Below are 13,492 nucleotides of genomic sequence, written 5' to 3'. Positions count from 1 at the left end.
AAAGTTCTTTTTAACTTGGACTGTAAATATAGTGATTTAATTTAGAAGCCTCTTTTTCCTGACAAGTTTAATAATTTCTGTCCTTCTTTTCATACAGGATCTGGAAATAGTATATTCCTATTTACATGGTATGGAAGCCTTATCAAACTTGAGAGAACACCAACTTAGGTAAGTCATTTTACAATTACTCATACTGGGATGTGGGAATTTTAAATGATCATTTATTATGGTTAGGAAGCAGGATTAAAGATAACTTATGAGGGACACCTGGGTGGCTCAGTTGGTTAAACATCTGGCTTCATCTCAGATCATGATCTTGCGGTTGACAAGTTTGAGCCCCACATCGGGCTCCGCGCTGACAGCTCAGAACCTGGAGCCTGCTTTGGATTCTGTGTCTCCCCCCCTCTCTCTCTGACCCTCCCCTGCTCATGCTCTCTCTCTGTCTCAAAAATAAATGTAAACATTAAAAATTTTTTTTTTAAAAAAAGATAACTTAAGAAAACTCTGCTTGATCTAACATTTATACTTGGCCTTATAAGTTTATATCCACATAATAATTTTCTTTCATTTCTGCCATAGTGATATCCTTTCTTCCTCTGTATCCCACTCCCTGCTCCTCTTATCCAAAGGAATAAACCCCACTTGGTGAATCCCCCAAAAGGAATGTTATTTGCTGTCCTGGCAAATGATCTTGTTAGCGTTCAGGTACATAAGAAACCAGAATGTTTTTAACCATTCAAAGAATGATTAGGTTCGTTATGTTATTATTATGTTTAGGTCTTTGTATGTAATATATTTATTGCATTAAGTTGACTGCCCTTTTTTGGAGACACATAAACATTTTATTGGTACTATTGTGCAGTGCTACAGTAACCTCATTTATGGTTACCTGGGCTATGTTAAAAGATCAAAAACATATAATCCAGTGATTTTACCTCAACTGGAACAGAAAATCAAGGACCTTGGGAAGCTGGGTTGTACATAAACCCTGGCTAGGACATATGAAAAGGTTTTGTTTGCTCCAACTATAGCTGGTTTTGGTACCAGCAGTTTTTAGTTATTAAGGGGATACTTCTATGTATTTTCCTCTTACTGTTTAAACACTAATTAATTTGCAAGCATGTCAATTTCATATTTAGTTGTTAATTGAAAAAAGTGTCAAGAGGATTGAATACTTCTAAAATTTAATTTTTAATGAAAATCATTTAAATTAAAGTAGATTGCAGGTTAGGTGTTTAAAAATTCAAGTTTTATTGGAAAGGGCAAAACCATTGGGAATTTAGAAGATGGCTCAAATTAGAGCAAGAATAATTTCTAAAGTGTCTAACTTTCATTTTGTGTTTTTTTGATGACAACTATCCTAAGAGAAAGTCATAGTGCTGTCTATTTAATTAAATGCAATTAATAAGCAAATATGAGTGGCACATTCCCATGTGTACACACATGGATAATATTTACACATTGATTATATGTCTACAGTATGTGGTTATAAAATTATGTAGTAACAGGAACTCTGTGTAATAGAATAAGGAAAATTTTAATACTTCTTATGGAAATTTTCAAAATTAGAAAAGTAAATAGTACATTGAAGTCCCATAAACCCATCACCCAGCTTTCCACTGTTTCAAAGGAAAATTTTGTTTAGAAAGAACTGATTAGTTCAGTGGTATAATTTAGCCTATTGACACCTTGGAAGGTCTATTTTGGAGACTGTACAGTTTTGTTTGTTGGCACGAACTTACAGGGAAGGAACTTTAAGATGTTTGTCTTATTCTGCTTATGTTGAAAAGCCATTTGTTTCTGATATTTATGGGAAACATCAACTGAATTTAACTTAAGTCCTTTTTTAGAACGAGATCAGGATACCAGCATGGTTAATAACAACAACAACAAAAGAGGTACAGATAAACCCACTGACTTAGATAAACTGTTTTATAATAGCTACCATTTCTAGGAAAAATAGATCTTATTTAGATATTTTAATTTCTTTGAATTTTATAAATAAAAGTTTTATTCCTGGGATTAACAGAGAACAGTTAAGGCTTCCACATAATACAGAGTTGTCCAATTTTAGGAAGAAAAACAGGTCTTCGTCAAGATTTTGAAAGTCTGTATATTCAGTATTGGCTAATAGAACATTAGTCTTCTATGATGGATGGGAGGGGCTCTCATTTATCTGAAAGCTTCAGCTTTATGCATTTTGTGGCCTATCCATTTGTAGGCAATAAAGTGATTCTGAGGGTTAATTGGCATGCAGTTAATTGTGTTGCTGTAAGATCACATATTCTATGCAATGTGCAGGTTTTCAAATCTTAAGAACTATATATTTTTTCACTACAATTTTATTTTTCTAATGTTTGCTCCCTTAATCCACATGGGTAGAAGCAGTATATTTGCCAAAGGGGCAGAGGATGCTATAGTTAGGGGTGGAGGCCAAAAATCTGAAAAAGCAGAATAATTATCTGGGCCTATTCAGTGTTAGAAATAAGAGCCTGCTAAAATAAACAAATAAATAAATAAATTCATATTCTTTAGCATTGTGGATAAGGGTAATTATTGTTATCTAAGCAGTGTTACTTATTTTTAAATGATTATTTATTTTGAGAGAGAGAGAGTGCACACGCACGAGTAGGGGAAGGGCAGAGAGAGAGAATCACAAGCAGGTTCCATGCTGTCAGCACGGAGCCTGATGTGGGGTTCTGTCCCAAGAACCATGAGATCATGACCTGAGCCCAATCAAGAGTTGATGCTTAGCCGATTGAGCCACCCAGGCACCCCAAATAAACAGTCTTAGATCATTAAGAAACAACTAAATTATGCTTACTGTATTCTTGAGGAATTCAGGGAATATCAGTGTGCTTTTTATAAAACATTCTCCAGCAATGTTTAAAGACAAAACCATTCTTTTGTACTTTTTTTCATTTATTTACAACATTGTCTTACAGAAGATTGTATCATGGTTTTCTGAGAGCACTGGTTAAATTTATATATTTAGTCAACAATTATTGATTGTGTGCCTGCTATGTGCTGGACTTTGATGTAAGCCATGGAGATATAGCATTGATACCCTTGCCATCATGGAGCTTATATTCCTGGTTGGGCAGACAAGATTTAGGTAAATGAATCAATGTCTTATTCAGGTGTTAGTGTGTTCAGCATGGCGTGTAGATGTACCCCAGCAGACTCCAAACCAAGTGTGGGTGATAGTCTGGTGAGGCTGAAAAAAAGACCCAGAGACATTGATGTAGACATAAGTTTATTGAGGGAACTTATATAGAGGGAATCAGGAATGGCAGACTGGACAAAGCACCCGCTGCTGGGATCTACATGCAGCAAGGTTGTATAGCGTAGCAACTTATGCTAACAACTGTCTGTAGCCCTTCCCCTCCTTGCGTGGCCAGCATTCCAAGGAGCTCAAAGCCCTGCCATTCAGACACTCTTTGTTACAAAGGAGATGCTTTTGGTTGGCCCCTTCTGGAGCCCCTGACCTTGAACTTTGAACAACACATTCTTCTACATATTCTGCTTGATAGCAATATAGAGGGAGGACTGGATCTTTGCATTCTCAAGGTAGTGACTAACGGGCATTCAGGATGTGCTGGTACAAACAAGTCTTCTAGCATGTACCATATACTCCACCCAGGCATACCCTGGATGGCCAATACATTCTTTATACGCTCTTGTTTCTCAATGTCCCTGGGGCCACCTATGCCGAGGTGCATTGCAACCAAATCCCACAGCAACAGCGTAGGCCATAGCTTCCGAATAATAGGAAACACAAAAGGCTAAGCAACTATAGAAAACATTTTGCGGGGGGAAGCCTGCAGTCACCAACAGGGAGAGTTCACCATATACTCAATAGTTGGTCTTACTCTGTATGGAAGCTATGGTCTGGGCCCAGTTGGCAAATAGGTTCCCTATACAGAATTTAAGGGTGAAAAGTCAAGCTGTTCAGTAGGCGCTGGAAGAGGCAAGTCATGATTGTCTAACAGAATGCGGGAGGTGGTGGTGTTCTGGGATTGCACTACCCCTGACTGGTTTGGCTCCAGGTTTATAGTACCCAGTCGTTGGCTGCCCCTCTGTTACATGATGGGGCAAACCTGAAAAGGATAGTGGGGGTCTAACAGTGCTCTATAAGTTGATTATGATAGTGTCCTTTATTTTTTTTTTTAATTTTTTTTTAACGTTTTTTATTTTATTTTTGAGACAGAGGGAGACAGAGTATGAACGGGGGAGGGGCAGAGAGAGAGGGAGACACAGAATCTGAAATGGGCTCCAGGCTCTGAGCTGTCAGCACAGAGCCCGACGCAGGGCTCGAACTCATGGACCGTGAGATCATGACCTGAGCTGAAGTCGGATGCTTAACCGACTGAGCCACCCAGGCACCCCGATAGTGTCCTTTCTTAATGAGAGCTGGGGTTGTGTGCCTTCATTGTCTTCGGTGGAGTGGGGTGAAGAAATGGGGTGATGGTTAGGTCCTTTCCTATTCCTATTCCCCATTGGACCAAAAATCCAAACCACCGTGGACTTGTTTGCCATTTCCAGGGCCATTTAATTATATGTTCCCCTGTAGATAGATCTTGTGGCAAGGACAATAAAAGGTTACCTTGTGTTCCTACCTATGGCAGAGAACATCTTTCCTGCCTGCTGTCTACTTGCATTCTAAGGGTGACATCAGGTCCTTGAGTGAGTACAGTACAGGCACTGGACCGATTGGAATGTACCTGTTCATTTAATGTCCTACAGCTGTTGACAGGTGGCTTGTCCAGAGGGCCAGTGAATGGTTTCTTGTGGCAGTTGTTTTGATGGTCCACTCACATGTCCTGTCAGTCCAGCTGCAGTGGGATTGCATGGTAGATGCAAATGCCAACGGGCGTCTTGAGTGCTGGCCCACTCTTACGCTTCATGTCCTGTAAAGTGGGAGCCTTGGTCGATGTTGATGTCAGTGAACACCCTGTAGGCAGCACACAACTGTTCTGGACCAAGGATGGTAGCTTTCTGGTTAGCACGCTTACTGGGGTGGGCTTGCAGGAGTCCTGAATAAGTGTCAGTATATATCAAAGAATAACAGCAGCCGTCAGGGAAGGGCAGGGGACCGATGCCATCTCTGACATCTCTGAAGAGGGTGCTGCCCCCTTGCTATCTGTCCAGTGTCTCTTGGCAAAGGTCATGGTCATTGCTGGACACAGGTTGAGCATTGTTAGTAGATGGTTACAACGTCTTTGTATGCCAAGGTTAGCCCCAGTTCTTAGCAATGGCCCACAAGGTCCGTTGTCCTAGATGTCTTTTCATGTAGCCAGGTGGTTACATCTTCAGTTGACATATCTTCAAGGAGGCAGACGTGGGTCAACTCATGAGCCTGTTGATTACCAGGTGGGGTGTGTGTTCTGTGCACATCTACATGGTAAGCAGTGATGTTCATACCTTGTATGTGCTGGAGAATGTCCTTCCACATACTGTTGCCCCAGAGTGGGTGCCCTGCCACCACTCAGTCCTGTGCCTCCCATTGGAGAAGCCGCATGATCAGTTCTTTGTAGACTGTCCAGCTCTCTGTGCATATAACATGGGGTCAGGCTCAGGGAGCATCACCATTCAGGCTGCTCAAGGCTTGGCCCATTGACTTCTGTGTCAAGTTCTGGAGTCTATCCAGATATTTCCCGTTGAGAACTGGATGGCAGTGGCCATCCAGGCACAGGTAGGCCCCTTGCTGCCATCAGTATACCAGGCGTGCTCAGGGATTGGTCTGTCTCCTTCCTGCACATAGGATGGCAGCTGTGATGGCTTTGCTGCCTCAGTTAATGGCTGCTTTTCAGAGGTGATGTAAGTTATGGGGCTGAGAATGGAGTGCAGCTTCTCACTAAGGGGGCTATTTGTCAAGGTACTGCGTTGATGCAAGTAGGCATGGCATTTGGCCAGTGTGGGTCTGGGCACTGCCTGACTTGGGCTTTTGGAATGTATCCTTTAGCCATCCTGCTGTGGGATACTGAGTGTGAAGAGTTACTCGGATGCCTTTAGTTATGTCTTCTACTTGCTGTAAAGCATGGTAATTAGCACACAGCTCTTGTTCTAAAACACCAAGTCACATCTTGACTCCTTTCCATAATTGTGATCAGAAACCCAGCAGTACTCATTTGTGCCCTTGCCGTTGACACAAGCTCCATGCAAACTCTTCTGGCTAACTGGCTCCATCCAGTTCATATGGCTGTCCCTGTGTAAGAACACTTAAGGCTTGGATCTGTTTACTAGCCATCTAGGCTTGTTGAAATGCTTGCCTTGTCTTTGAGGACTAATCCCATTGGGCTCCTTTTTAAATCAGTCTATAAATGTGCAGGAGCAATTGAGCCAGGCAAAGGATAAACTGATGCCCATATTCTAAGAGACCTATGAAAGTTTGCAAATGCTTTGAGGTGATGGGGTGTGGGATGTACCTGTATTTAATCAGTACCTGCTGCAGAAACAACCTTTGTCTTCTCCGACCAGGTAACACCAAAGTACTTACCAATAAACCAGGGCCCTGTATTTTGTTTTTCTTGACTATTCATCCTTGACCTGTTAGGTGGGAAGGCAAGGCTGGTATAGTGGTCTTCAAACTGTAAAAAGACTCAGACGTTAACATTATATCATTAATGTAATGAAACAAAGACTGCCTCTGGAATTGCCTGACAACTTAGGTTGCTGGCTGCCATGCTTTGCCGGATTGAGGGGCTCTATCAATACCCCTGTGGTAGGGTGATGAATGCCTGTTGTTCTCCTTCCCAGATGAAAGAGAATTGTTCTTGGCTTTCTGGAACTCTGGGAATATCGAAAAAGGCATTAGCCAGGTCTAACACATCATGGTATGTACCCAGAACTTCCCCTTTTGGAGTCAACAAGAGACACGTTGGGCACAGTTGCATGAAGAGGGGGTACCACCTTGTTCTCTATGATCCACAGTCATTCTCTGTGTTCCATCTGGTTTCTTTACAGACAGATAAGACTTTTATATCGAGTGTGAGTTGGTCATGTAATGCCCACCTTGGCTAATTCCTTAATTGTGCCTGTGGTTTTTTCGTGGCCTCCTGGGAGGGAATATTGTTTAATTGCCATTACCCTCTGTGAGACAGGTAGTATTACAAGTGTCCATTTTGCATCTCCTCTTGTTTGTTTGACCAAGCACACCCTCAATTTGAATTCCTCTGCAGTAGTTTGTAATGTTAGTCCTGAGAGGACATCCATTCCTAGAATGTATTTGGGTATTGGGGCTGTATACACCGAATAGGGTTTTGGTGGGCATTATCCTGTCTGCAGTTAGTACAACCTACTTCATTTGGACGACACCAGCCCCCTACCCATCGATGGCAGAGATGGGCCCTTGAAAGTGGTTGTTTCCATAAAGGAGAGTAAATTTGGCACCAGTATCAACCAGAGCTAAAACGGTCTGTTTGTTTCTTTTAGACCAATATATGGTGAGTTTTACCTGTGGCCTCTGGTCCCCGTACACCCTGATGGCAGCAGTCGAACCGCAGTCCATGTCCTTTGCCTCTTTCCTAGTTCATAGAGAAGAGGCCTGCCATCCTCCCTCTGAGGGTGCCCTTGGCTATATCTGTACCCCCTTTGCTGTTCAGGATTAAATTTCTGCCAGAGCCCGACACGGACTTCATTGAATTATTTGTCTGCTTTCTTAAAGGGGGTCCCCACTGCCCTGAGGTCTCACTACATCTGGCAACAGGTAACATGCATAGGCCCCTTCTTTGTTTCTTCTCCTGTGAGTCCTCTGCCTTCATTTCTGCCTTTTGGATACCTCTTTTCTGATCTTTTCTGTTTCCCCTTGACCTGTGGCGGCTTGCCCAACCCACAATACAGGCTGTCCCATTAGGGGTTCAAGATGGACACAAGTGCCCTCTACCAGTGACTGGGGGCAGACTGTAACACATATCTTTAATATCCATGGCAAACTGTTAATTATCAGGATCTCTGTGGTGTTCAGCATAGACAGCGTGTTTCATCCCCAGCTCTTGTAGGATATGCTGGAGCTCTTCCATATTTTGCCATCGTAAAGGGGAGGTCAGTACACAATCCCCCCCCCCCACCCCCCTGCCTTGCTAGGCCAAGCTAATTTACAGCCCTGTACCACCGAGGAGAGTAAAAGGGTAACGTGACCTTTACTGACGGCGCTGGTGGGGATGCTGCTGTAAAACAAGGTGTGTGATAATGAACACCGTCTTGGATGTTTCCGGCTGAAAGCAAACGGCCTTCAGTGCCTACGTGCCACGTACGGAGCAACGATGCCACCATGGGTTCCCTTCCTTTATATCTGAATTTATCCCCCAATTCTGCTAGTTCAGTATCCGCCAGTGCTCAGGCGCCGGCAGGTTCTGGGTTCCACACTCCATGGGCATGACTGCTCTGCTTTCATCTTGGTTGTTAATAATAGGCTGAGCCAAGAGAATTGGGATTTTTATGGGCTTGTTCTAATTCGTCTGTTCCTCAGTAGAACTCTAGTTGCGTCCTACAACTTGGGATCCCAGGCCGGCTAAGAGATAACTGCCGGACTCGTTTGCCGGGCAATTTACCACCCTTCAGTTGGGTGTGCCAACAGTTATTAATTTAACATCTTGTTCCCTCAAGCAGATTATCAAGGTCTCTGCGGTTTCATTTGTGTTAATCTAGCTTTCCTCTTTAAATGCAGTTTCTTCTGTCGTTGGCATAACTTTCTTCACGACAGCTACATGGGCAGCCATTAGGAGGGGTCACCCAACTGTGGCAGCAGCCACTTGACCATTCATCCTTTTCTTAGTCAAATTAATCTTGGTCAATATTTCCTCTAGACCCTTAGGTATTTTCAGGGGCATCCCTATACTCATGTGGTGGGCTTGTCCATCAAAGATAAGGCTATAGGGCTCCACGTAGGTGTGGATGGCCAACCTGGGTTTTCCCCTGCAAATTTCCCTATTCCCTTTTCCCACATCTTGGTGCTCATGGGTTTTTTTTCCTGGCTTCCTGGCTGGCTCACCAGTTGTGTGATCATACCCCAGCACACTCTAAGTCAGGGGTGGGTGATTGTTCTGTGAGGCAGAAGAAATGACCTAGAGATAGCCAGTGAGACATAGGTTTATTGGGGAAATATACGATAGGGAGTCCAGAAGTGACAGACTGGACACAAAGCATCTTGTTGCAGGGATATACATGCAGCAAGCTTTTATACTGTAGCAACTAGCCTAGCAACTATCTGTAGCCCTTCCCCTCCCTGCATGGCCAGTGTTCCAAGGAGCTCAAGGCCTGTCATCCAGACATTCTTTGTTACAAAGGAGATGTTCCTGGTCAGCCACTCCCTGAGACCCTGACCTTGAACCCTGAATAACATGTTCTTCTGCATATTCTGCTTGATGGGAACACAGAGGGAGGATGAGATCTCCACATTCACAAGATAGTGATTAACAGGGGCATTCAGAGTGTGCTTGTACAAACAAGTCTTCCATCACTTACCATACATATGGCAAGAATGGGTGCTGGGCTGCTTTGACTTTGTAGTCAAAGGAAGTAACATTTGAGTCATTGCAGCTGTGCAGAAATCTCTGCAGTGTATTGATGCCCCAGATGCCTGGCCATGGGAACAGTCTTGGTGCATGAAGGCACCAAGGATAAGGAGTTTGGATTTCTTCCAAAGGTAGCAGAGATTAAGAACAGAGGTGTGAGATGATCTGAGTTAGATATCTCTGGAAGCCATGTGGAGAATAGACAAGAGATGTGCAAAAGTAGAAGCAGAAATCTACATTTGTAGACTCGGTCAGTTTGAGAGGATATATTTTGGAAACAGATGCTGGCAGAAAGATGGGATATGAAGAAAAGGGAGGAGTCAAGGATAACGATTCCAAGGTTTTTGGCCTAAACAATTGGGTACTGATGGTGGAAAGGCAAATTTTGGAGAAGAAATTTAAGATCTCTTTGGACATTTTGAACATGAAATGGCAAGTACACAGCCAGTGGCTAGTTGAGTGGGCATTTAGATGAGTGGATATCATGGTGAGAGATTAGGTGTGGGGCATTGTTTTGGAAGTCATCAGTTTATAAATTAAATTTAAAATCACAGAAAGCATGAAATTACACGGTGCAGAGAAGAAGAGAGCTGATAACACTCAAAAGTCAGGTACAGGAATGGAATGGGAGGAGAATCCAAAGGAGACAGAAAAAATGACCAAGAAGTTAAGAGGAAAATCAGGAGACCGAAGACAGGAAGCCTCTGAGAAGATGACAGTGTAAGGAAAAAAAGGAGTCATCGAATGTTCCTGAGAAGTGGAATTAAGATAACACAGAGAATGCTAGTAACTTTTAGAGCCTATGCATTTTCAGGGAGCAAATGGTGGAGGAGTGATAAGAAGGTGAGAAAATAGAGGTAGAATATATAGACAGTCTAAGTGGGGAATTTCTGTCATGGGTAAAGCAAAATGTAGATAATAGCTGGAGGGGAGGATATATGGTCAAGAGAGGTGTCCCCCTCCCCCACACAATAGGTGAAGCTGATGTGTTTATATTTATATATATAAATGTTTTTATGTTTATTTTTGAGAGAGAGAGACAGAGTATAAGTGGGGGAGGAGCAGAGAGAAAGGGAGACATAGAATCTGAAGCAGGCTCCAGGCTCTGAGCTGTCAGCACAGAGCGCGATGTGGGGCTCAAATCCATGAGCTGCAAGATCGTGACCAGAGCCAAAGTCAGATGCTTAACTGACTGAGCCACCCAGGCGCCACAGATGTGTTTATATATTAAAGGAAGTGGTTCAGGAGAGAGGTAGAAATGGATGGTGATGTTGGAGATGGAGGTAAGCCTGAAGGAATGCAGGGTCTACTGTAGGAGAAGGAAAGATCCAGGGAAGAGGTTGGGGCAAGGATTCTTTTGTTTTTACAGGAAATAAGGCAGAGCTATTATGTAATAGAAGACCAGGTATTTTTAGGCCTATCACTTGTGATTCTTATCCTTTCTTATGAAGAATTGGTATGATTCAGTCTATTAAAAAAAACTATATATATTAATGATGTGTATTCAGGGTTTGATGTCTCCTGGAGTTAAGTGATACTCTGTTGGAATGTTTCAAGTAAGGGTTTGCGAGGACCTGTAAAGTTAAGGTGGTGGAGTAAGAAGAACAAGAAAAAGAATATCCAAGAGAGTTGTTTTCAAGTGAAAAATCAAGAGTATGTGGTGTTTATTGGATTTAGCAACAGGAAAGATGGCTGTAGGCTAATACCAGTGTTGCACAAACTGTGGACCACTAGCCCATTGACCAAAATGGAAGTGCTGTTGAACTAATCCGTTTTATGGCCAATTTTTTATTTGCTAGTTTCTTCGTAAGTAGGAATGGTCATTTTCTCTTTTGCATTTCTGTATTTTTTGGAAATTTTACTTGGGGTTAATATAATAGGATGTTTCCTGAAGATGCTGTTCTTATGGTAATTTTGAATGTTTAAACATTTATTCATATTTTCCATAATTTCTGTAATTTTTTCCTTAAGAATGAATCAGCCAAAATAAATCTTAAAGTTATAAAGCCTTCCGTTAGTCGTTAGTCATGAAAATACTGAGTTAATAAAAACCTACTTTTGTCTGAAATTACATGCTGTTAAGTAACATCAGCATGAATGACATTATCGTTTTTTAAATTAAGAGGCTCTCCTTTCTGATTTTTAGGTTATTCCTCATTTTCTGCTTACTTCAGAGAACATTAATTTGTCCACATGTCATTTACAAAGTGTAAAACACGTACAATTTTGTTCCCTATACAATAAACATGACAAAATTGACATATAACAAACTTTTTTCTAGCATCTCTTTACCAGATTTTATTTTATTTTGTTCACCTAGGTACCAAAAATATGTGTCTTGAGGCTAATAAATGATTGTGACAGTTCATATACAGTAATCTTAACTTTTTAGACTACATGTCTCTTTTATGTTTTTAAACTATTAGTATGTTTTTTCATGAGGTATGTTGAACTCATGTCTATTTTTTTTTTTTTTTTTACAGGTTAATGTGCGAAACTGTGAGATATGAAAGACACGAAGCGAATGAAGTTTTATACTAGTAGGTGTTTCCTTTCTCTTTGTATAGTGGATACTGCAGCAGCTAAATAATTTCCTTAAAGTATCATAGAAGTATTAGTAACGGCTAAGTCATCGTTACCTTAATTTTGCATTAACTCATTTTTTTGTAGTTTAGAAACGTAAAACATTGCAACTACTACCTGTCATAAAGGAAAAGCTTACAGTCCTTTGCTAAGTTCGCATCTATACCCATATATCTCTCACTTGTGGTTCAGAGATGTTATTTCATATTATGGAGTATTTTGACATTTTTATCTTTATGAAATAAGAAACAGTATAGTATTTCAAACAGAACAAAATACATATTCCTACAACCACACCAAATGAGATGTAACGATAGCATAAATGTCATATTTTAGTTTATAATTCTTTCAGAAATAGGAAAATAGCCTGCCCACATCCCTTTGGGCATAGTTTGTCCTAGAAATAATACTGATATTTCTTTCAAGATGTATAACATTACCTTGAAAAAATGACAATTTTTTTTAAAGAATGTAACAAGCATATAGTAGATAAATATTATTGTATTAAGGATATATAAACTGGATTACTGGGCATATTATTTTATGTTTGCCATGACTCACTGTTGTTCTGTTGACTTTCTGTTTTTCAAAACACTTATTAAATACATAATTACTGCTTTCCATACGTATTGTAGGGAATATTTATTGAAATAAATAAAATCCAGCTTCTCCCCTTAAGGAGGGTAAAATTATAGTATCTTGAAGGGGGCAGAAATAGAATAAAAGGAAAACAACAACAACAACAACAAAAAGTAACCAACCAAAATAACTGAGAATACAGATAGGTACTGAGGGATGGAGAAGTACAGGGGAAGCCTTGAGGTAAATGGGGAGAGTCACAGAGGTGCGGCCCTCTGAACTAGGTCTCAAAAGTGTATCTGGTGGTCTAGAGAGATTTTCCTGGCAGAAGGAGCAGCCTAAGTGTGGGGATACAGAGAGGGAAGGGGCCTGGTCTGATGTTTTGAATATTATGGCAAGTTTAGGGCAACTGACATGCGGTGTGCGTCAAGATGACAAATCAAGAGTCAGGCTGCAACCATGTTTGCTTGTGAATGTGTTGTTAAAAATACCGGTCGTGATTCTTTAGGCCATTGGAAATGAGTTTTTCCTCCTCCTAAATCACATTGTGTGATGGAGATTTATAAATGCTCACAATATTGGAGACAGTAGTATGATGGACCCTATGTACGCATCATCCAACATTGTTACTGCTGGCCAGTTATGTTCCATCTCTTATTCCTGCTTCCACCTTCTACTGGATTATTTTAAGTAAATCCAGACATTTCAATTCATCCATATTTTTTTATTTTGTTATGTATCTTTATCTTTAAAAGATAAAGACTTAAAAAAAAATCTTAACCAACGATATTATCACCAAACCTTAAGAAATAATT

General features: G+C 41.1%; 1 protein-coding gene across 8 annotated transcripts in view; it reads left to right on the top strand.

Moving 5' to 3' along the window:
* The window catches only part of RAPGEF2 (Rap guanine nucleotide exchange factor 2), a 246,268-nt gene that overhangs the window by 73,202 nt on the left and 159,574 nt on the right, over window positions 1–13,492 (top strand). For 7 of the 8 annotated variants that reach the window (XM_053216762.1, XM_053216760.1, XM_027068275.2 and 4 more), the window contains exons 2-3: window positions 98–168; window positions 11,999–12,055. In XM_053216762.1, the coding sequence (XP_053072737.1) occupies window positions 98–168; window positions 11,999–12,055 (128 nt within the window). Of the gene's footprint in view, window positions 1–97; window positions 169–7,434; window positions 7,709–11,998; window positions 12,056–13,492 lie in introns of those variants that run through there. The other variant, XM_053216766.1, reaches the window with a different exon arrangement.

This window comes from Acinonyx jubatus, chromosome B1, assembly GCF_027475565.1.
Source record: "Acinonyx jubatus isolate Ajub_Pintada_27869175 chromosome B1, VMU_Ajub_asm_v1.0, whole genome shotgun sequence".
Lineage (NCBI taxonomy): Eukaryota > Metazoa > Chordata > Mammalia > Carnivora > Felidae > Acinonyx > Acinonyx jubatus.
This window is presented reverse-complemented; position numbering and strand designations above follow the sequence as displayed.